This window comes from Quercus robur, chromosome 4, assembly GCF_932294415.1.
Source record: "Quercus robur chromosome 4, dhQueRobu3.1, whole genome shotgun sequence".
Lineage (NCBI taxonomy): Eukaryota > Viridiplantae > Streptophyta > Magnoliopsida > Fagales > Fagaceae > Quercus > Quercus robur.
Genome location: NC_065537.1, coordinates 56,725,625 through 56,750,915, shown reverse-complemented (window position 1 = coordinate 56,750,915; position 25,291 = coordinate 56,725,625). Strand labels below are relative to the sequence as shown.

The following is a 25,291-nucleotide window of genomic DNA, read 5'->3' as shown; positions in this document are numbered from 1 at the left end:
AAATATAGTTAAGATGCCAAAGTGCGTGTTAATGTTATTGCATCATGAATATTAATTGATAGAGAGGCGTTGGAGACATTCCTTTTTTTCCCTTTTGATTGCAAAGGTTTTGATATAGTTAAAATACTTAATTGTATATCAATGTTATTGCTATGTTTTCAATATTAATTGACATAGGTGTTCGTAACTTGCATTTTTTTCCCTTTTCATTGCTAAACTTTTATTTGGACTATGTAGTTTTGGCACTAAGAGGCCGGTTAAATAACATCAAATCTGTGATTCAAAAGCAAGTTAAGTCTCTTTTCCATGATTTACCACCTTGCTTAATATGATTCACGTGATTTTCTTGATATAGTTTCTCCATTTGTTATATTTGATGTGTTTGATATTTTAATTATGTTTGATATGTTCTAATATGATTTTAGGTTGTTTATAATCTATTCTTGTTGTCCTTGGTTTGTTATTTTGGTTTCATGTAAAGTATAACATGTATGTTTATTTTGTGTAGTTTAGTTTAATTATTTGTTTTGTTTCATGTTTATTTGTTTATGTTGATGCTTTGTGTTTTTGTTTTATGTTAGTTTAGTTTTTAGGGTTTCTAACATGCTTGTTTGATCTCACATATTATATCTTTGTTTGATTAAATTTCTAAAAATGTAATTTTTTGAATTTGTGTTAAAGGATATGTGCGCATCATCAAGTATGTGTGTGCGTGGTTCAACCATGCGTACGCATAGTTGAGTATGCGCACGCACCCCAAATCTAGATCAGGATAAAATCTTGTTTTTATTTGTTTTAATCATTTTCACACAATTTTTTAATCTGTTTGACTCTGTCTTAGATTAATTATTTAGTTTTAATTATTTCCCATGTTTGTTTTAGTATTCTTGCCATGTTTAGTCTATTTGATATTATTTACTTATGTGTTTTATTTAATTGTCAACTTGCCATATTTAATTTATTTTGTTTGATTATGTTTTATTTATTTCCTTTTATATTGTGATATGTTTTTAACATGTTGTATGTGTTTTTTTAAATTTAAAGTGCATGATGTATGTTTAGGTTAAGGATTAGGGCTCTCTTAATAAACTCTTTAATTAAATATGGCCTAACAACACATAATGGAGGCCGGCTCACAAGCCGAGCGGTCTTAGGTGCCTAAGAGCATCTCCAGCAGTGTATGTATCCAGGTATATTAGCTAAAATTTGGAGAATCTGTGCACTATTAATACTCCATTCATGCTCCAGCAGATTCGATAAACCTGGATTTTTTTTGGCTCATGAACAGTAGCCCATCAGGTCCCAGCAGATTTGGTAAACCTGGATTTTTTTTGGCTCATGAACAGTAGCCCATCAAACCTGATGGGCTACTATACATTAGCAATCGAATTTCTTGGATTAAAAAATTACACTAGCTATTATTATATCAATTCTTTCTCTCTCCTTTGGATTTTTTTTTTTTTTTTTTTCTCTCATTCTCTCTGTTTCTCACATAATCCAAACACAAAACACAAAGCAATTCTTAAAATAAAGTTGAATTAGAACAAGCAAATATGAAAAAAAAAAAAAAAAAAAAAAAAGAAGAAGAAAAAGAACAAGCCGATCTGACCCCGTTTCTCACATAATCCGTTAAATCAGAACAAGCAAAAATGAAAAAAAAAAAAAAAAAAAAAAAAAAAAAAAACAAGCCGATCTGACCCAACCTGGTGGTGGGGAGGAGGACGAGCGGCAGTGGGACGGCGGACGTGGTAGTGCATGGTGAACGCCGATCTCCGACGGCATGGTGAACCTCGATCTCTGACGGCATGGTGAACGCCGATCTCCCAGTCTTTCTCCTCTCTCTTTGTCTCTGTCTCTCTCTTTTCTCTGATGAGAAGAGCAAAAAAAATTTTTTTTTGAGGAACAGAGGAGCAAATGAGATGTTGCTGGAACTTTCACCAAAAAAAGAGATGTTGCTGGAACATTCTGGAGGAGAAAAAGAAATAAAAGAAGGGGGATAGAGGACACGTGTGTGGAGGAGAATGAAATGAAAGAATAAAAAATAATATAAAGAATAAAAAATCTTAATTGAGAAATTCTACCACAATATTTTCACAATAAATTTTAAATAACAAATTGTTATTAGTTAATATTGGTGAGGAAAAAAATAATTTCAGTGGTGAGTTCAAATTAGAACTATTAAAAACTTTCCACATAAAATTTGTTGTGAAAGTATTGAGAAAAATGTTGTAAATATAACATTTTTCATTAAAAAATATAATTGTTGGGAATAAATATAGGAAGAATAAATGATGATAAAGAATGAATGGAGAAATAATATTTAAATGAAATAGAGAATGTGATAGAGAATCTGTTGGAAGTGTATTTGAAAAAGTGGGTATGTAAAAGCTAAATGTCACTGTTCATTCTCCAAACAGTACAAAAATTTGCTGAAACTGCTGGAGATGCTCTAACAACTTCCCAAGCCGTACCCAAACTCCGGACCCATAATCTGGTACGCGGATTCATGTTTGTAAGTGATTAGCCCAAAGGGCCCAATATGGTACCTAGACCTAATTTAGGTGGCGACTCCATTAGTCCACAACAACCACACTCAATCAATTCTAATACTCATATATATATCCAACCAAGTTAGGAATTTATTGAGATGTTATTAGGTGTGGTACGATATATTGAATTTTAAGTAAAATTTTGATGTGACAATCTTTTATGGATGATGTAAAACATGAGTTTTACACCCAATTCTTACCAAATTCAAACTTAAAGTATAAACATATAATGTTTTATATGTATAACCATAAATTATTTGATGTGTATGAAAATGTATTAGTTGCACACGAATAGATACAAACATTGTAGATTCATTAAAATGTATTTTTTGAAATCATGAACATAAATCAAAAATAAAAATAGTAATAATTATTATTATCTAATGAAATAAAAGTTTTAAATTTACACTATAAAATTGTATTGCAAAAAGAAATTATTAAAATGGGTAGGAAATTTTTTTTCAAAGTGTGTGCATTATTTTATCATTATTGTGAAATGTTAATTTAGAAGATGTATAAAAAATTAAAAATGCCCATATACATGATCATAAACCACAATGCTTATTAACATGGAAGTCATTAATCTTCTTATTGCTACATGTACAATAACAAATGATTCCTAATGTGGACTTCCCTTTCATAAAAAATGTAATAAAAACCAAATCCATACCTCTCAATGCATGTTTTCTTCATTTTCACAAAGCAAAAGACACTAGGATGAAGATCACCAAGAGAGAAATCATACATAATCTCAGGGTTACTAACGGTTATCTCTGCTTTTACTTCCCCTCTTTTATACCAAAATGGAGAATTATATTGCCTACATTCCCTTAAAACATCTATTTAAAATTATATTATTACTTATATATGTGTAATATCAAATAATTAGTTTTACGATCAATTTAAATAGACAAACTGTCTTGGTTAAAAGGTAGTTTGCCTTTTGTTTAGGCAAACCAAGTGGCAAAAATTTGAAATATTGTGTATTAGTTTACCTACTGATTTTTTTCGCATTTCAATTAGTTTTTACTCTTATGTCAAGATTGAGCTTTGTTTTTGGAACATAAAATTCTCATTGCATCACTAGAAATTCAATTTGGCTACTTATAAGAAAGTCTTTATTGAGTGGGAAATAACTAGTAGATTTGGCTTCTACTATGTGTGAAATAAATAGTACTACAAAGTATATAAACAACTAAAATTAGGAGATTCCTACTACAAGGTTAATAAACAACTAGTAGTATTGCAATTCTGATAAAAATGTAAATCTAAGATTAAAATAATTAAAATTTAAGAATTGCACAACTAATTTAAAACATAATATAAGTATGAACATATCATTTGCTATATATATAAACATATATGTTATTTAATATGTTCAGTAATGTATTAGTTGCAAATAAATAGATACACACATTATAAGTTTATTAAAATGTACCATTTGAATAATGATGATGCGAAGAAAGTCAGTAGGCTAAATGCTCCAGGTTTCAATGATTTAGTAATTGCTTGAAAGGCCTGAAAAGGAAAACACATGATCAAAGGTGACCAGGGCAAATCGACTAAGAACCCTCTGATGCTTAAGTTAGTTACTCTCTTAAATTCTAGAGTTCCAACTTTTTGGGAGTTGTCTAAAACTTACCTTCATTTGATGTGAATGAGTGTTTATATAGTGTACTCTTAAAGTGGTTACTTGTCTCATAACTTCCCCTATATTTGAGGAAGTCAGAAGGTTCGAGGTTAACTTCCACAACCGCTATAGGAGTTAGAATATTCAATCTTATCTTCTATAACTGTTGTTGGAAGTTAAATACTTAGTAGGAAGTTATAGTGATGAATCAAGATTTTACTCATGCCTCGAAATAATAACACGTGGTTCAACTCACTAGCTCTTGTAGATAAATCTTTTTGGAATTTTTCCTAAGTGTCGGGGGTCGTCCAGGTGCTTTCCTCATGGATGACCTGTATGCCTATGGACGACCGTCCTACTAGGTATAGCCATTCTTGTCTTCTTAACTTGGACAACTCTCATGGATGAATTGGAGTTGGTTCAATTTTCATTTCACCATCAAATAATAATAATAACTTTTATACTATCTATTAAAAAAATTATAATTGATAAAGAAATTATATTGCAAAAAGAGACTACTAAAAAGGGCATGCATATGGTGGCAAATATTATTTGGCTTTTGGTTTGTGCCAAGCCTACATGAACAGGCGAAGTCACATTGGTGTCCCTTAGAATGACGATTTGATTGATTGTATTTTTCCCCTTAATTTGAGAGTTTTGCATGTAGTCGTCACTTATATTAATTAAATAGGAAAAACATGAAAACCTAAAATGAAAGAAACTTTATTGATATTTTTTGAGATAAAAGATAGAAATTTTATTGATATTTTAAAATGTATGTCTTTGTTTAAATAACTAGAATATTATATGACTTTGGTCCTCGAAACAATCTAAGAGAAAGTTGTATGATAGGCAAGATGGGGATGGGGGGTGGGGGGTGGCTGCAAACGGTTGGTGGTTGGTTTAAGAGAGAGAGAGAAAGGAGAAGGGGAATTAAAAAAAAAAAAAGTTTTTATTTTTAGCATTTGTATTGGGAAAAATGCTCTGACACCTCTTGAACTTTAGTGTAGTGGCTATCACACCTCCTGAACTTTTATTTTGGCCAATTTACTCCATGAAAATACATATGCCAAATTAATACCTCAATTTAACTATCGTTAATATACTAATAGTAAGGGCACGTAGGACTCATGTGTAGTTTACAGTACCAAAATCAATATATGAGAGAGAGAGAGAGAGAGAGAGAGAGATCAAACAAAAACCACGATGGCATCCCTACAGCACTGGCATTGAAGTTCTTTGTCTTGTCATCAAGACCATAGACTCAAGTTTATACAATGATATAATATATATATTTTTAAGAAAGGCGATGGCATCCCTACAGCACTGGCATTGAAGTTCTTTGTCTTGTCATCAAGACCATAGACTCAAGTTTATACAATGATATAATATATATATTTTTAAGAAAGGCGATGATATTTGCTTATAATAAACATTTGGTAACCATTAGAAGAGATATCATGCTAGTAAAATTCCATTTTACATATGAGTCATCTGACCTCCTATCCCACTACGAGTTACTAGTTACAAATCGAGGATTATAAAGGTGTTTTCTTTTTTCTACGAACAACCTCTCAGATAGAGAACTTCAACAAATTCTCTAAAAATCCATGGAGTACTATATTAGATTTCCAACATTTTTCCTTGCAGGTTTTGTTTCGTTCCATTCACAACATCTCTATCCCCTTTCCAAAGTCCATCCCAATTGAGTCCAACCTGCTATAGTCATGATTCTCGCCGGAGGGTTCAGCTTCCACATCGCAAAAGCATCTCACCCTCCCCCCCTAAATCTATATCCTCTTCAACCATTCATACTAACACCCTAATCAAACCGATCTCACAATAAATCCCAAATTTTAATTTACAAACCTTAACCTTATAATGCCCAATTTAAACTACATGTGGGTCTCATGTGTGTTTGCTATTAGAATATTAACGGCAATTAGAGTGAAGTATTAAATGTATGAAGTTTATGGAGTAAATTGGCCGAATTAAAAGTTTAGGTGGTGTAATAGCCACTACACTAAATTTCAAGGGGTGTTAAAAGGCATTTTTCCCCATTTGAGTTTGCACTAGTATGGTGTTTGGTGTGCTAAATGCTAAAAAAAATTAGCATTTAGCACATCTACTTCCAGTGCTTTAATGCCAAATTTATTTGACACTTGACATATTTCATGGATGTAATTTTTTGTGTTTGGTGTGCTAAATGCTAAAAATTTAGCACGCCTAATGATTGTGCTCAAATTAACAAGAGTGGACAAGGACTAAATTCATATGAAAATTAAATGGCTAAAATATAACCCAAAAAAATTAAGACTAAAATGACAAAAAAATAAACTAAAGTTAATGATGGAACAAAAAGAGGTTGTAGGGTTCAATATGTAATTTAGCGAAAGAAAGAAAAAAGAAAAAGAGAAAAAGAGATTAAATTCAATAAGTATTGGCCGTAAAACTTTTGTTTTACACCTCCAATCCTTGTGTGATTTGTTAGCTTATTGAAACTTAAAAAAATACAACTTAACACGCTTAAAAAAATACAACTTAACACACATGATCAAGTCTTTTTAATGCCCTATTAGGCTATTACCCTTGAAAGTTGAAACCAATTAAAACTATTCCAACACCCATTCCTCAACGATAGAACCACTAGACCTCCAAGCCACTAGAAACGCTGTTGGAGTACAAAGAAGAAGTCGAAACCGCCGTGAGTGTGGTGGTAAGTTTATTATTATTATTTTTTTCCTGATTTTTTCTTGATGGGTTTGGGTATTTTTTTGGGTGTCAATTACGTATTTTGTATTTTGTATTTTTTGTTTTGTTTGTGTGTGTGTATATTGTTATCTTGATGGTTAATTTTTCATGGGTAATTTTTCTTGTTAGGTTGGTTTGAGATACGTTGAGGTTAATTTAGAATCTCATGTTCTGATACCATTTTAAATTACCAATTATCCTAAAAACTTAAACTATTGAGATATAATATATTTAACCATTTAATCACATAGTTCTAGTAAATCTACTATCATAACTTGCCTATGTGACAAGTTGTAAATGGTGGGTGGGTCCATATTTCCACCACTTACAAGTTGTTACATAGACAAATTGTGACAAAGTTGTGAAAATGGCTTCGTCATCAAACTTACTCAATTGAATGCAGCAAGTTTTAGTCTTTTATTTGCAATAAGCTGATATGTTACATTTTTATTGGAGGTTGTAAAACCACCACCGATCCGTATGAAAAACAAGCATAAAGCACCATCGCCAGAGTTGGTACTTCCCCATGCCTTAAAGGCTTCCAGGTTTGACTGGTGCCGGGGGGTTATATTGTCAATTGCCCAAAAAATAAAAAAGCATAAAGCAGAGCAGAACGACGTCGTGGCATCCCAAAACCCTTTCGCTTAAAACTTTACGCTCCATTTTCTTCTTCTTCTTTATTCTGAACATTCAAGAAACTCTCCTAGTAAACTCTCTGCCTCTCTCTCTCTCTCTCTCTCTCTCACAGCTAACAAGAAAATGGGAACCCTTGACATTCTTGGCGATCGCCAGTCCGGTCAAGACGTTCGCACCCAAAACGGTACTCTCTCTCTCTCTCTCTCACACACACACACAAAACCTGATTTTGTTCAATATATCGTTGTATTGTAAGGGAACTGACTAAGGTTGTTTTGACTTTGATTTGTTTTTGTTTGGTCTGTTAATGGTGAAATAGTGATGGCGTGTGGAGCAGTTGCTAATATTGTCAAATCCTCACTAGGTCCTGTCGGACTCGACAAGGTATTACTACTTCCTTTACTGTTGCTGGTGATTTTGCTTCTTCTTGCTAGGTTTTTATTTTTATATATTTTTATGGTGCATTTTTATTTTGGGTCTATTGGAAAACTGTGTTTTTGAGTTTAAAATTGGCGCTTGTAAAAAAGTTACGAGGAGTTGTGGTTGCAAATCAGAGTTTTGGTTTTTAAAAAAACGATCTTTTAATATCCCAAAACGCCTAACCAAACGGACCCTTTATGGTAAGTGTGTGCGTGCTCGGGTGCATACTATTTTTTAATATTCATTATAATGTAAGGAATTTTAAAGTTTGCAATTATTTTTGTAAGGTATTGAATTACCAGTATGCTTTAGTTTTGTCCATGCGATTTGAAATTAAGCGTATTGCTTCTTCTCTAAGCTGTGACTTTGCTCATTCGTGAATGCACGATGGGTTGGAATGACATTTGTATAAGGCGGCAGTGAAGATTAAAGGGTATTTTTTGTTTATTTGTCTTGTGTGTTTTTTGAGTTCAGAAGGTTACCAAACTGGTAAAGACTATGTAACTTAATAATAGGAATATAGTTAAGATGCTGAAGTGCGTGTTAATGTTATTGCATCATGGATATTAATTGATAGAGAGGCATTGGAGACATACTGTTTTTTCCCTTTTGATTGCAAAGGTTTTGATATAGTTTAAATACTTAACCAAATGTCAATTTTATTGCTGTGTTTTCAATATTAACTGATAGAGGTGTTCGTAACTTGCCTTTTTTTCCCTTTTCATCGCTAAGCTGTTATTTGGACTATGTAGTTCTGCCAAAGGGTATAATTTTGATTTGCTTTCTGGTTGATGGTTTCAGATGCTCGTTGATGATATTGGAGATGTGACAATTACTAATGATGGTGCTACAATACTGAAGATGTTAGAAGTTGAGCACCCTGCTGCCAAGGTGGATAAACAGTCTCATCTTACTCATTCTTTGTTTTATTACTGGATGTGTGTTTTTTCTGTGTTATCGAGCATTGCCACTCTATAACATGTTTTGATTTATTTAAATTTTTTGGTGGTCCACAGGTACTCGTGGAGTTGGCAGAACTTCAAGACCGAGAAGTTGGAGATGGGACAACATCAGTGGTCATTATAGCTGCGGAGTTGCTGAAGGTAAGTGTAGCCAGCCTGTTAATTTGGGATCTTATGAAAGGAATTTTCTTATGTTCTGATGAAAGACGACTTAATTAATCATGATTATGCAGAGCGCAAATAATAATCATGGTTAGAAAAAGTGAACATCTACTTTACATCCACGATTAAGTGTTGTTTTTGGGATCTCATATGATAGCAACTCTTTTATGGTCTGATGGATGATGACTTAATGGTTTATTTAATCATAATTCTGCAGAGAGCAAATGATTTGGTGAGGAACAACATTCACCCTACATCTATAATCAGTGGTTACAGAGTGAGTCTCTCTCTCTCTCTTCTGTTTTAAGTTTGAACCCTAATCAGTTTTACCACTGTCTTTTGTGGCTTGTTACTTGTTAAGTTGCCTTATAGTTTTATCCTTTCTATTTCTCTACGTTTTTAATGTAAATAGCTTGCTATGAGGGAGGCATGCAAATATGTGGAGGAAAAATTGGCTGTGAAGGTAAGGCTCCTCTGTCTTTGTCCTTAAATAATTGCATGTCTGTGTTTATATGAAACCAGACAATTAAGGTTCATAAACAGTATTATGAGTTGAAGGCATGAATGAAAGTTTGTTTCAATCACTTGCTCTGCCACTACAGACCTTATTTTGAGTTTGTAATTTTTCATCATTTATGCCCAAAATGGCATAGAGGGTTCGGTATGCAATACTGTGGTTCCCACTAAAGATCAGAAAATGTTGTTGTAGTATCACGTGCTCTGCTTAGTCTATTCACGCATCTGTTGCAACTTTCCTATGGCTTACTTGCCTGCCTTTATTTCAGGCATGTAGGCATGCAAGTTCTTCTAATGTTACAATCTCAAATTTAAGAGATCAATTAAATCTAAAAATGAAGAACACTGGGTATTGTTTTATTACATTCATCCAGTCGTACAGAGATCTTAAGAACATAGGATTAAGGGAATTTAGAAGGAGATCAACAGCATTAGAAGTGTGATTATTCCCTTCTCTCCATGTAATTTACATTATGCCTAAAGGAACCACACTCTAAATTTGCTCTATTACTTTTATCCAATCATACAAGATCTTAAGAACATAGGCTCAAGGGAATTTAGAAGGAGATCAACGTCATCAAATGTGTGATTATTTCCTTCTCTCCATGCAATTTACATAATGCTTAAAGGAACCACACTCTAAATTTGCCTCTTGTAGGACTACCAAAGTCCCTTTCCAACAAATAAGTACCTCAATAACCCGTATAGGCATCATGAAATGTCCCAAAAAGAGAAAACACCAGAGCCTCGAGCTCCTTTTGGCTGTACAATGACGTAATAAATGGTTTACTAAATCTCCACTAGATGACACATACAGCACCAGTCTACGATCACATCTCTCTCATTCCTAGATTGTCCATTGTTGAATTCTATGATGATGCAGCTTCTCCCCAAACAAAGAATGGAATCTTTTTGAGATGCTTTCACTCTGCAAATACTCTTCCGAGGGAACATAGAGGACCCTCTCAAAGCACCTTAGTAAGATTGTATATCTTCTGCTTCTAGTCAACCTCCTGCACATTATAATGTTGCTTTTCTTCAAGCATAATTAGAGAAAAACAACTCAAACAAGGAATCCACTTACCTTAGTTCCCGATATTGGGAGGCTCTCAGAAAGTGAAAATCCTAATCTGTCTTCTTCTCCTGAAATATGGAAAATATGTGGGTACTGAAGCATCCCTCCCCTCAGCTAGCAAAAACAAATATGGAAAGAAATTATTTAAAGCCATCTCCCCACACAAGTGATGGCAAAAAAGAACTTTCCTATCATCCCCTATCACAAATTTAATCATTTCAACATAGAAGATGGACCTCATTCATTGTGTTCTGGATGAAAATGCTTTGTCTAAGCTATAACATATCTAATAGTATATTCCTGATAAGGTTTTTTTGTTGATTTTTTTAGGTTGAAAAGCTTGGAAAAGATTGTCTAATTAACTGTGCCAAGACAAGCATGTCCTCAAAGTTGATATCTGGTGACAGTGACTTCTTTGCAAATCTGGTATGCTGATTTGTTGTACATGTGAATGTAATATGGATTTTTCGTTCCAAGAATCTAGATGTCAATGAAATTGATACGCTTTCTATACTTAAACAAGCCATCTGTGTATTGTTGGCTTGTGATGAGTGTTTAGTGTGTTTTATTGGTTTTTGTATGTGATTGTATTTCTAGGTCGTGGAAGCTGTGCAATCTGTTAAAATGACAAATGCACGGGGGGAAGTCAGATACCCAATTAAGGTAGGTGTTTGCGCATTCTCCACATCTTGCTTGGGAAGGTTTTGTAGTGTGGACATATACTTAATAGGAAATTGAAATCTCTTATGTGTTTCTTGTAAACTGCTTGCGAGTAAATTCTTTAGCTTGACATGGCTCAACCTGCTTTTCATGGTTTTAGAGATATGCTAAAATTTGTGGATATGAAAGTTGTAATGCCCTAATTGTTCTTATGATGTTCCAGGGAATTAATATTTTGAAAGCTCATGGAAAAAGTGCAAAAGATAGCTATCTTTTGAATGGGTATGCTCTAAATACGGGTCGTGCTGCCCAAGGAATGCCTATTAGAGTTGCCCCTGCAAAGATTGCCTGTCTTGACTTTAATCTTCAGAAGACAAAGATGCAAATGGGTGTCCAAGTCTTAGTCAGTGATCCCAGGGAGCTTGAAAAAATTCGTGAAAGGTGATAAGATAATAAAAAGTATTTTCTTTTAGGTTAATGATTGTCATTACTTGATTAATTATTATTTTTGTGCACCACTGAAGCATGCATTTCACTTTCCAATTGCTTGCTTCTTTGCAGTAATTGATTTAGTATCCAATTACCTATATAATAGAGCAGTCTGGTAAAGGCACAAAATCAGCCATTTATGCATATATACATGCATATGATTTTGTATCTTGTTAAAATTCATTTACTATTCTTTAATGCATGCTTGGCACAATCCAAAGAGTCTCATACTTTATGCTTTTGCTTTGTCTTGTGATAATCTTTATCACCTCTTCTATACGGTTATTAAGATGAAAATCATTATACAATATTTGTCTACTTTCTTGCTTATGTAGAACTTATTTTACATCTATCTTAACAGAGAAGCTGATATGACCAAAGAACGCATTCAGAGACTTTTGAAAGCTGGAGCCAATGTTGTTCTAACAACAAAAGGGATTGATGACATGGCACTCAAGGTAAGCCTCTACAGATATTTGATTCTCCAACTTTTTCATCTATCCCATCCGGCATTGAATTGGCTGGCATGATTATTAGCATTCTATCCCATGCTACCACTTTACCTGAAGTTGGATGCATGCATTGGTTATAGTCATCTTTTTGTTGGCATAACTCAAATGGTCACTTATTTTTTTGTCATGGTCTAGTGATTATTATAATTGGAGAATGGAAAGATTTGTCGAAGTTCTACCTTTGGATACCACTTAGTTTTTCTAATTATATTTTCTTAAGGAGCCAGAGCCAATCCAAATTCTATTAATAGTGGACAAATCGGCATATTACCCAATTACATGCCTATTTCCATGTTTTGAGAAATATTTTCCCTCCAAATTGAGGAAAACACAGTTTTATGGGTTTGAGTAGAAATGTTGAATGCTGTTTGGAAATGTAAGAACCTTTGAAACACAAAATTTTTAGGGAATTGGAAGTGTCAAAGTTCCTATTTCTTTTAAGCCCTGAGACAAAATGAAGTTTATAGTGCCTGGAATATCACGCACCTTGGTATTTCCATGTAGCATAGGAAATTTTTAAGGAAGTACATAGAGCTGTTATTGTGTTTTGTTTTAGAGAGGTATTATTGATCTATTGAATCATCTAAGCTGGTTGCTGTACTTTCAGTGGATGGGCTGGGAAAAAGATAATTGAGCTAATGGCCTATTAGAGATGGAGGATTTTTTTTCTCCTGGTTAATGTTTATAGCGCGATGCTTTGATATTTAAGTTTTGAGTCAATTGCTTTCTAGTTTTTGAACAGTATGTTGTTGATTGTGTGGTCTATGGTGTCTTGAATGGGTTTACTTTAATTACAGTGAATTCAACCTAACAAGCTGTTTTCTTAGATTGTTCTTCTGTGGTTTTCTGCTAGTTTATTGTGTTCCTACTATCAAGCTCTCAAGCAGATCTAAATTTATTGTGTGGATTCTTTGTTGTTGTTTCAGTACTTTGTTGAGGCTGGGGCCATTGCTGTGAGACGTGTTCGCAAGGAGGATATGCGCCATGTTGCCAAGGCAACAGGTGCAACCATGGTAAATTCCTAGCCTGCTTCTGTAATGCTATTAATTTTCTTTCAACATTGGCTAATACTTAATTCAATCATGGATGTACAAAGGGCAATAATTTGTTTGGAATATTGTGATGCATATTTTCTGAAGCTGCAGAGCTTAAATAATTCTTGGGTGGTGAGAGAAGCAAACTTTTGAGTTTTACTTCTTGTTCTTTAACTATAATAAATAGATAAATAAAAAGTGTATTTTTGGTCACATTAGGGTCTCTGCTGTTAATATACAAGCTGCAAATAGAATTATTTCACACCACCAATTAATGTGACGGAGTTATCTGATATCATAAGTATGCTGAAAGCAACACTTGGGGTGTACATCTAGTCAGGCTTCTGATTGCTAGTTGAATTTGATCAATATGTGATAAACTTTCCTTCTATCCGTAGCATTCTCTGAAGTCTTAGTAGAGGCTACTCATGTTTGATTTGTTGATTCTTATAAGCTCTTTGATTAACCCTGACATAGTGTCCAAGCATAGAAGCTTTTTCCTTCATCACAAGCACGGGGATATTTTTAAATCTCAAATGCTGCATGATATAGCTTTACTGAAGACCATGGTTTACATTTTTAGCCACAGAAGCTAATCCACTCTAAAAGCTATGTTAACTACATATATGAAACTTGGTGATTCACTATAATTTTTGTTTGTGTAAGCCGTTCTTTTTGTTTCAAATGGTAACTGCTTGGAAATCAAGAAATTAAACAGAACTTAAGAACTTAAAAACATAATGTTCACTGGAAAAAGTGAACCAAATTATAGCATGTGGGAAGTACTCCTCTACTTTGCAAAGTATCTGCCTCAGTGCCTTCTGATGTTATGGCAATATCATAAAATGTCTACATTCAATTGGTTATTGTTGCCATAATTCTATATATTTATATTGGTAATGATTCCTAAAATATAATTTTGGTTTTTGACCTACTTCCAGCTTTTAGCCTTTTAGGTTGTATTTCAATTGCAAGGTTATTTACTTCATTAGTCCCATAATTAGTGTCTTTATAGAAATGATTAAATATTATAAAAAAGCAATCAATTTAAAAACATTTCAAACTTTCAACAAAGCTTTACAAAGTTGTCGCTTTGAAATTAATGTGTATTGTGGGTGTTTTGGAAAAGTTCAGAATTAATGCTATAAATTTTGGATGTGGACATGCATTATTGAACAAGTTAAAAAATGCAATTTGAGCCACTTATTATAAAATTGAGTACCATCCTATTCATGTTCTCATATAGGTGTAGTGGTATGCATATAGTTGAATTTGTTTATATCTCTTGTTGGCTGTTTTATATTTTTTTAATATTCCTTTTGGACATTAATTTAGTCCTTGCCTAATAAATTAAACCATATGTGCGTCGGCACATACCAATTTCCTAGTCTTCCAGAATTCCCATATGATGACTGGAAGCAGTGATGTCTATGATTTGAGTGAGGTCGCTTGGTTGAGGCTGTGTGCTCAGTTTTGTCTTAGAGAATGCCTTGTTAGACTTGGACATGAGACCTTATTGCGCTTCTTGTCATTTTGGCATTTGATTGGTTTGAAGGCATGTGTTCCCAACTTAATTAATGGATAATGTAGAACATTGATCCTGAATTTCCAGAGTCATGAGGGAGGGCATTTTTGGAATCTATGTTTAGCTCTTTCTTTATTCAATTCAAGTTCACACATTGTTGATTCTCCGCTGCATGTTTATGATAATTTTACTGGATTTTGGACAGGTTAACCATTATTATTCTTTTTATGATTGTGTACTATTGATGGATGATGCAGGTATCAACATTTGCTGATATGGAAGGAGAGGAATCATTTGATTCTTCACTGTTAGGATCTGCAGATGAAGTTGTTGAGGAGCGCATTGCTGATGATGATGTGATATTGATAAAGGGGACTAAAACTACCAGTGCGGTGAGTAATTTATTTTATTTTGAATTTGGATTTAGTTTTGTGTTTGGGACCCAATTGCTTGTAATCCTTGTGGAATTCCTATGGGCTTGACAATGGGTGCCATACCTTTGTTAAGTTTGATTATTGATACCCTATGCTAAATTATATTCAAAGAATGATTTTATTTATTTATTTTATATTGGTAAGTTACACACTATGTGAGGATGTGCCATTGAGCTATATTCAAAGAATGCTTAATATAAAATTCTAGTTTATTTATTTATTTAATGTATTGATTGTTACATATTAGTTACACATTGAGGATGTGCCATTGATGTTTTCTTTTTACAACATACTTTCTCTAGGTTTCCTTGATCCTCCGAGGGGCGAATGACTATATGCTTGATGAGATGGAGAGATCTCTGCATGATTCTCTTTCTATTGTTAAAAGGACCCTTGAATCCAATACGGTAAACTTTCTCTCTTTCTTTAATACATGATTATAATTTTGAACTCTTTAGTATGTTGTTTCTTAATGTTGCTCTTTGTGATTAGCTAAGATATTAGATTATGGTTGTATTGGTTTAATTCTTAAAATGATATGGGAAAATCAAATAAGATGGTTTTTTTTTTTTTTTTTTTTAATTTTTTTTATGTGCGTTTGTTGTTCAAACATCAGGCAACTAAAGAAATTATATCACTGACTCTGTTAACCAAATTGTTTGGCAATTATGTTAGAATCTGCTTTGTGGGCATTGAGCTTTCTATTGTATCTGCCGTTAAGCTTTTTGTGTATCTTAGTGGCACAATCTTTGCTTTGGAATGCATACTAAAAAAGATTTAGATTATAGTTTTTTTTTTTTCCTTGATATGTCATTACGTTAATTATGAGGATATTAAGAACCCTTGTTTTATGTAATGATAATTTTATTGAAACGAGTCTACTTCATGGAAGAAGTCATGAAGTAGCCTAAAGAATTACAATTGAAGACATATCTACTAGCCACCACCAAAATCTTATCATGAAATTTGAAATATTAGGTATCTGGTGATCTGACAAGCTTTTAGGCCTGGCCTGCTAATTGCTAAAGCATGCATATGCACAAGAGAGTCATTTCCATACTAGCAGAATCTTTTGAGATTGGAAAAGAACTTCATATTTGTTCTCATGTTATTCTTTAATGTGGAATCAATGCACTTTGGCATGACTTAATTTCGGGTATCCACCAAAAATAGACGAGAGAGTAGTTACTAATTTATTAGAATTGTGAAATTGTATCATCTTTCTGGTGTTGAGCAGAATCTTTTAGAAGATGGTCTTATCAAATTATTTGGCAAAATTAGAGTTATCAGTTATTTCATCTTCATGAGTCATTTCGTGCTTGCAGGGCTTGCCATTTAGCTGCTCATGGATTCAAATGGGCTATTTCCTAATTGTTTTTTTTTTTTTCTTCTCTCAAGAATCAAATAGGACATTTTTTCTCCCCCCCCCCCCCCCCCGGCCCAATTTTTTCTCCCCAATAAAGTCTGGGAGTTGTGTGCAATGTTTTCTTTAAAAAAAAAAAAAAAAAAAGAGAAATTAGAATTCATTTATCTATGTGGTTTTCATAGTCTTCATTTTCATATTTGCAATACAGGTGGTTGCAGGTGGAGGTGCAGTTGAGGCTGCCTTGTCTGGGTATTTGGAGTGCCTTGCTACAACTTTAGGATCCCGTGAACAGTTGGCAATCGCTGAATTTGCCGAATCTCTGTTAATTATCCCAAAGGTTTGCTATAATTTATGAGTGCATGATATAAGCCCCCATCCACAGTGATATTATTGAGGAGACAATAACATGTGTTTGTTTCAGGTGCTTGCTGTCAATGCTGCTAAGGATGCCACCGATTTAGTTGCAAAACTACGGGCTTACCATACCATAGCACAAACCCAGGCTGATAAGAAGCATTTATCCAGGTATTTGTTTTGAAGCTCCTGTGAGTGGCATTCTGGATTAAAGCAATGGGCGATTTATTGCTACCTGTCATTCTCTGCAATTTCTGTAACCTGAAACTAATCACACTAAAAATTCGTTTTGAGTAGGTTACTGTTTATTATTTTTCTTCTTTTCCCTAAATTGGAACTAATCACACTAAGAAATTCATTCCCATTCAAGTGTTTACTACATTTCTGCTACTGTGGGTTACAGTTCATTCTAGGTAAGCTTGACAGTTATGGAATGCGTATGCAGTATGTGCAAAGTTAATTCTATTCTTTCATTATATTATACCACTATTTGAGGAACACCGATGAGCTCTATCTCAAATGATGCTTCCTTTCCTTTGATAGAATAAGGTGGAGGGTGGTGTATTCAAAAGTCACTGCAGATGTAACTTACCAATAAAACAAAACTATTGTTTTGAGGGAACAATAATATAGTGTTATATACAGTGTAATAGGTAATAGTATAATAATAACTTGTGTTTGTGTTGTGTGTGTGTGTGTGTGTGTGTGTGTGTGAGAGAGAGAGAGAGAGAGAGAGTTCATAATGTGGATTTTTTGGCGTCTGAAGGAAATTTTGTCACATGATCATGATCTGCCATTCCATATTAATTGGTTTGGTTCTTCAATTATTGCAGCATGGGACTGGACCTTATGAAGGGAACAGTTCGGAACAACTTAGAAGCCGGAGTCATCGAGCCAGCAATGAGTAAAGTGAAGATAATTCAGGTAAATGTTGTCAAACATACAAATGCTGCTGTAACAAACTTATTATATAGATTTGAAATGGCCTCTTAAAGTTGTTTACTGAAATTTTCTATTTGACAGTTTGCGACTGAAGCAGCAATAACAATTCTTCGAATTGATGACATGATCAGGCTTGTCAAAGATGAAGGTCAGGGCGACCAGGATTAGGATTGGTTTCTTTTTGGAAAAAAGAGAGGGGAGATTGTTTTTGTAGTTTGTTACTGTGGACTTTCTGCTGTCATGCTTGTAATCTTTGGCTGAGGCAATCTCTCTTTCTATTCTTTTTGGTCTTGTATTGTTGTAGCTTAATTTTATGGATAACTTCTTGGTAAAATGTCAGAATGCAGGTACTTTTTTAAGTAGATTTTGTTGTAGAAATGAAAATTCAAGCAAAGACTGGAAAATGAACGGTTGTGTTCAGTTTTTGGGTTTATGGCTCGATCAAGCTTTCTTTATTGCTCTACCATTTTGCATATTTTTTCTGCACGTCGTTTCTTCTTGTATAACGATGAGATTGTAACAAATGTATAGGCAAAACTGCGAGCCAGGCAATAAACTTTATTAGCTTAGGTTGTTTATTTAGAGGCTTGGTTAATCTTACAATAGGGCGGGAATGGTTGGGATGGATCTAGATGGCTTGAACTGCCAAGCAGCTGTGTGAACTTAGTAGGTTGCTAGGTTCGTACTTTTAGTAAGTTAGAGGCTGTTTGGTAGATTTATTTAAACACATGTTTTAAGTTTTTAAACAACATTACATGTATTTTTACACACATTTTCAAAAAAACTGAAAACTATTGTTTAAACACACGTACTAAACAGACCCTTAGTTGTGAAGATTTTTTTTGTCTGGTGGAGTTGGCAAGATTTGGTTTGTCTTAGAGCTCACCCTATATTAATCTCCAATAAGAACATCATATTGAAATCAAGTAGAAGAATCTTCTAAAACATATGATAGACTCGTAAAAAAAAGAAGAAGAGAATCTTCTTAATCATATGATAGCCAGAACTGCCTTTCTCATTCTAATGATCACGAAGCAAGTTAGGTTTCACGAAAAAGAGAAGTTTTGGTCAGCCATTATAGGGACATTTGCAAGCTATTTTGGGTTATATTTACTACTACTTGAACCATGATAAATGAAGTTTTCATTTGTGGTTGTCTTCTTTGCATAGAGAAGGAAGAAATTGTGGAGTATCTATTTATAGATTGCCCCATTGCTCAAATCGCAAGGTCTATGTCACCACTCATCATGGCCATTTCAATTCATTGAGCTGAACACTCCTCAATTGTTGATTGGATTAAGACAATTTTAAACCCTTGGAGGGTTCTCAAAGTACCTTAAGATGAAGCACAAAATCTAATCTTCTTTGCAGAAATTTGCTGCAATGTGATTTGGTGGACAAGAAACAAAGAACAGAAGGTGTAGGAGTAGATTGACCCTTTTAAAATAGCAAATCAGAAACTTACTCTAGAACTTATCCCAGCAATCTTGGTACTCTTTTTAATTAGAGAAGTACATTTTATGGTCACAATGTTGTTAGGTGGACATGACCCAATTGTTACTCCGGATTTAGTTGAGGAAGAGGCCTAATTCCTGCTTCAACCCCATGATTGCAAGATTGCCACTATCAATACATACCGACAAAACTGACCAACAAAATTGCTAAAGTCATTACTGCTGTCACCAGACATGACAATACTCATTTACAGTATTCTCCTTGCATTCGTGGATCTATCATGGTAAAATGAAAAGTAAAAAAAAAAATCAAATTTACTCTTAATTATTCATCTGTGATTCCTGCTGCTCTCTACTATTCAAATAGTGTCTGTTTCTACCTATAAAAGGCATGTTTCTCTTCATTTGTAATAAGAACTTAATTTTTTTGCTTTCATATTTTCCCTTACTTTCCCATCTATTTACTCTTCTAATCTTTGCTTCTTTCCTACTTGGATATATATATATATATATATATATATATATATATAGTACTTAAATCTATAAGAGATTTTATTAATTGAGTTAATTAAAATTCACGAATATTTCGATTTTTTTATTATAAATTGGATAGAGAACATTAACAACAAACAAGTCTATTACAAAATAACTCTAATTTATCAAAAACCTATAAAAGTTCACCGTAGGTGGTGGTTCATTAAAAATAGGCAAAAATGCAAATTACTCCTTCAAAGTTGACCAAAATTCATTTCAGTCATCTAACTTTACTTTCGTTTATTTGAATCCTCTAACTTTCAAGTTCACTCAATTAAAATCTCTCCATTAATACCATGTCTAAGTTTTTAATTTTTTTTCCTTCAAATTTTTTTTAAAATTATAAAATTTCAATTAATTATTGAAAAATATTTTTCAAATCATAAAAATTAAAAAAAAAAAAAAACTAACAGAAGTTGATAGAAAAACCTTAATTAGAAAACTTAATTGAACGAAAGCAAAATTAAATAATTTAAATGAATTTTAGTCAAATTTAAATAGCTCAGTTTGCATTTTTGCCTTGAAAATATTATTATCAATAATAAAACTATCTTTTATTTTATATCATAAAAACATGTACTTAGAAAAAAAAAAAAAAAAATCATTAGACTTGATTATTGACGTGGCAAGATCTGGGAAATAATACTGAACTAGTGAGGTTTTAGTGACCAGTGAGCTTAAAAGTTCCATAAACCCCTAAAAAAAAAAAAAAAACAAGTAAAAACCCAACACACAGGTGAAAGTGAAACCCCTATCTTCGCGTCTCTTCTCCACCAAACCTTGATCTTGATGATGGCTTCCACTTGCAACCGTGTGATCGGCAGAACCTTCCTCTCGTCCCTCAAATCAACCGTTAAACCAAGGCTCCGCCCCTCTACGACGTCGTTTCGCTCTTCCTTTTCCTCAACCACACCATCCACTCCTCGTTTCTCTCCTTTTACCAGGTTACTTTTTTTTTTTTTTTTTTTTCAATATGTAATAGAAATGATACAACGTAATTTGATTGTAATGTTTTTTTTTTAGTATTAGGTTGCTTTATATCAATGTAATTATATTATAATTTGTTTAGTAACACTAAATGTAACTTAATTAAGCTTTTGTTTAGTGTTACATTGCTTTATTATTCTAATAATTTGGTGTTAAATTGTTTTTATTTATTTATTTAAATAATAAAACAGTGAATTCTATGTAATTGACATGAAAGAAAAATCAAAATTAAAATATATATATTATAACGATGGTGTGAAAAAGAAAAAAAATTTAGGACCCATTTGGATGGAATGGAGTAGAGTAGAGTTAGCTAAAAATATGCTTAGTCTCGAATTTATAAAGCACGGACATTTCATTTGTGGTGTGCTGGACCTGTACCATACCTACTATGTCATGTTATAATTTTTTAGAAAGTGCCCGTATCACTGTTTCATACTCTTACCCGTGTCCATGCTTCCTAGGTTTTAATTATGGAGTGTTACTTTTGGTTAAATTGTTTTTTTTATATATATATTTTTTAATAATAAAACAGTCAATTCTAACTTTCTAAGTAACTGACATGTGAAAAAAAAAAAATTTTGTTTAGTGTTAGATTGTTTAATTAGAGGTGAATAATTTATAAGATATTTAAATTTGAAGCGCCTTTTTTTTCTTTTTTCTTTTTGGTTATTTTAAAAGTATGAACAAATCACGAGTTTTTACGTTGAATGGCAAAATATGTTTTTATAGAACAAATAGCAAATAACATTTGATTAATATAGTAGTTGTTGTGTGCATTAAGAAAAACAAGAATGAATTATCCAACAGTGAATAAGAAGTTATTGATTGAGTGGTGTGACTGGCATTAACTAAGTGTTAAACCAAGTTTAACATGATCTTTATATACATAATGATGAGATGATAAAATTTGTACTTTCAAAAGCCTAAGTGACAACATAAAAAAGAGTACGAAAAATTTGCCGCTTCTGTTTATATATATATATATATTATATAGATGAGATTCCTTATTTCAACATGGGTTTTGTTTCTTTTCCCACATTTTTTCTCATAAGCCAAATGGCCTGCGCTTTTGTTCAATCATTTTCCATTCACATGTTTGAATTTTCTCCTCATTGTTTATAGCTGTATGTATTATGATTTGGGTAGGAATTCGGTATCAGAACTTGGTGGCGTTCAATCTCTGATGCCTCTACACAGCGCCATGGCCGCAGCAAGGATGACATCCTGCCTGAGCTTGGACGGAAGTAGCCGAGCTCTCTCACAGGGTATCCTCTGCTGCTCCTCTCCTGGACCCTAGCCTCTTTTTGTATTGTTCTTGATTGTGAGTAGTTGCTCCTCTTACTAATTAAATCCCCATGGAAATTTCAGAATTTGCTTGTGTTCTATACTTATTGATTGACCTATAGTGTGTATGAAAGAAAAGAGAATTGAAGTTGACATTGAAAATTGACCCTTGAATTCTAGTCCCTTTTCTTTTTCTTGGTTGTTTTTTTTTTTTTTTGGGGGGGGGGGGGGGGGGGGGTGGGGGTGTTGATTCATAGCTACAAATGTTCAGATAGAACTAATCCTGTCGTGACTGTCGTTCCACTTGGTAACTAGTAAATCAGAATGAATAAACCTTAGCATTTTTTTTGTTGTAGTTTCGCAAAAAAAATTTCCCCCCAAGTAATTGGAGTCCACCTCATACTGATTTTCATTGTATCCCTAAGAATGTCCATTCTTGAATCCCTTTATTGGTGTCAGCTAAGATGGCTTTTGTCACAAAGTATTATTTTTTAGATATAATGTTTATAATTATAAGTATTTTAGATCATGATCTGACTCATGCTACTTACGGTAAGAATAACAAGCAATCATTAATATTTTGAATACATCATATGGACAGAATCCTGAAGGCTATTCTGATGTTTGGAGATGGTCCCAAGAATTTCCCAATGTCGCAGGGAGTAGAATTTGAGATCCCAAATTACTTTTGAGAGATTTTGGTGGAGAGTTTCATCACCAGAATCTTTAAACTATCACCATTAATAGGATTTTTTTGGGGCTCTTTTATTTTTTTTGTTTTGGGGGGGGGGGGGGGGGGGGGGGGGAATTTTTAGGTGGCAAACCTTACAGGTTATCACTGCTATTTACTGGTACTCAAGAAACTGAAGTTTGAGTGCTGGAGTACTATAGTATCACCTTTAAATTCATGTACATTCCCCATCAAAGAAGGTGAAAAATAGTAAGGAACTTTAGTTGTGTACCATTTTTGGATTAACGCTAGGACAACTGCAAAAATAAAACACTAGTGAAAATGATACTTGGTGTGTCTGTTCTTTGGGAGTTCATGTTACAGGTACATGAATTGTGACATGGCCAGGACAAATTCCCTACAAAATGAATATTTATTTTTTATATTTTCTTGTACACGTGATAGTCATGTATAATTTAGTTTGAATGATTTAGTGACAGATTTGTTACTTTCCTCAGATGGAGTTGATGATACATGAATTGTTTTGCTTCATACTGTCCATGAAGGTGGGCCCATTTATTATATTTAGGTTGCATATCTAAGTCTAAACTCTCTCTCTCTCTCTCTCTCTCTCTCTCTCTCTCTCTCTCTCTCTCTCTCTCTAATATAGGCTACAAATCACACCCTTCTATCTCTCATTTCTCTATGGAGAACCATATTATATTAATGCTATAGAACATAAGACCAGCAAATGTTTCGACCAATTGAAACCTCTCTCTCCAAGGAGGTGATTTCTCACTATGCCAAGGAGGTTTCTTGAATTTCTTGAATATGGTTTGATTTCTGATTATCTTACACTTAACTAGCTTCATAAAATGTTGTATGGGTAATTTAGTGACGGAATTGTTACTTTCACCAGATGGAATTGATGGTACGTGAATCGTTTTGCTTCATGCTGTTCATGAAGGTGGGCTTGTCGTATGCATATTTAGGTTGCACATTTGATCCATCTTTATAACAACACATTGATATTTAGCATATGATTAATCCAATGCATATTAACTTTTTATACTATTCAGTAATGCTTCTCAACCATGGAATATCTATTATGTGCCTATATTTCTCCTCCTCCAATTTGATTTTCTGTATTCTGGATGTTCATGCTGGCCTGTTCATCAATAAAAGTAGTTATATTCAATAGCAAATGGTAATATAATTATTTGTTAGGAGGTTTTAAGAAAATGTAATCACTCCAGGTTTATTTGCAAACCTGCTTCGTTTTCTTTTTCTTCTTTTTTGATGAAAAGCGATAGATAACTTCATTACCATTATCAAGCAAACAAAAGAAGTAGATAAGGTCACTAAACTACTAAGAAAATAGCAACTGATGCATCTTCAAGTGCCATGTAAAGTAAACCGAAACGCATGGAATTTGATTAGAATTTTTCTTTTTGTTGGATCATTTTGCAGTTGTGAATTGATTTTCTGTTTGCTTTGCAGAGCTTGGTCTATCAGTCCCCAGGTGAGGAAGCCACCAGTTTGAATGTTTAGCTACTCATTCCTAGGTTTTGTAATTCTTCCTAACCAGTATCCTCCTTTATGGAAATTGTTTCTGGAGGCTCGTGAAGAACTAAAATTGGTGTAGATTGCTCTCAACTTGGAGTTGGATATTTTTTTACTCAAGGTATAGGCGATCATCTTATTTATTACACATCTTGTTGAATAAGAGTAAACGGTTGCTCCTGTTTTTTCTTCTCTAGGATTAGTATAATTTCCTTTTCTGATGAAAGAATTTTTTCTTGCTGTTCTTGTGGACCATGGTAACATTCCTGGGTTCCACTTCCATGGTGATAATATAACTTGCCAATATAGTTATTAAAATGCATATATTATATCGTATGTATCAAAAATACTTTGGAAAATACAGGTTTTTTCAATAATCAAATGTATAAAACACATTAAATGTTACTTGTATTATATCTAATTTACTTTAGATTTATACTAAAGTAAATACTTTTTTTTTTGCCAAAATGCCCCTTGGGGTTTGGGTCGGTTACAAAAAAACACTCCTTAGGGTTTTATTTCTTTCTTATAAGTTATAACTCCCGAGGTTTTCTTATCTGCCAAATTAACTCCTAGGAATAACTTTCGTTAGCTCTTATGGATGGAAAAATTACACTACCATCATATGACCATATTAAGAAAACACTAACTAATTTGTGTCAATCACTGGATAAAAGTTAGTCTCAAGGGTCAATTTAGTAGATTTAGAAGCCTCGAGAAGTTATAAGGAATAATTGAAATCCAAGGGATGTCTTTGCAATTGACCCAAACCTCAGGAG

General features: G+C 33.4%; 2 protein-coding genes across 5 annotated transcripts; both read left to right on the top strand.

Annotated features, from left to right (window-relative positions):
• Positions 1-7,578: 7,578 nt before the first annotated feature.
• Positions 7,579-18,450, top strand: LOC126722214 (T-complex protein 1 subunit alpha-like; the record flags this gene model as incomplete). The annotated part of the gene is made up of 17 exons (XM_050425360.1): positions 7,579-7,750; positions 7,886-7,950; positions 8,788-8,877; positions 9,003-9,089; positions 9,328-9,387; positions 9,523-9,573; positions 11,032-11,127; positions 11,299-11,364; positions 11,585-11,802; positions 12,212-12,308; positions 13,289-13,375; positions 15,179-15,313; positions 15,658-15,762; positions 16,930-17,058; positions 17,143-17,246; positions 17,909-17,999; positions 18,099-18,450. Coding segments are annotated over 17 exons (1,740 nt in total), but the record flags the coding sequence as incomplete, so codon positions are not given.
• Positions 18,451-20,681: 2,231 nt separating this feature from the next.
• Positions 20,682-24,692, top strand: LOC126723062 (protein NONRESPONDING TO OXYLIPINS 2, mitochondrial-like). 4 transcript variants are annotated; one of them, XM_050426298.1, is made up of 4 exons: positions 20,682-20,949; positions 22,118-22,260; positions 23,869-23,916; positions 24,450-24,692. In XM_050426298.1, exons 1-3 carry the CDS (start codon positions 20,795-20,797, stop codon positions 23,886-23,888), a joined length of 318 nt encoding a protein of 105 aa, XP_050282255.1. In that variant the 5' UTR covers positions 20,682-20,794; the 3' UTR covers positions 23,889-23,916; positions 24,450-24,692. The 4 variants fall into 4 exon arrangements, 3 of the variants coding, with proteins under 3 accessions (XP_050282255.1, XP_050282253.1, XP_050282254.1); XR_007654138.1 differs by lacking the exon at positions 23,869-23,916 and adding an exon at positions 23,468-23,515 and having other exon boundaries at positions 20,683-20,949; positions 22,118-22,316; XM_050426296.1 differs by lacking the exon at positions 23,869-23,916 and having other exon boundaries at positions 20,683-20,949.
• Positions 24,693-25,291: the final 599 nt, after the last annotated feature.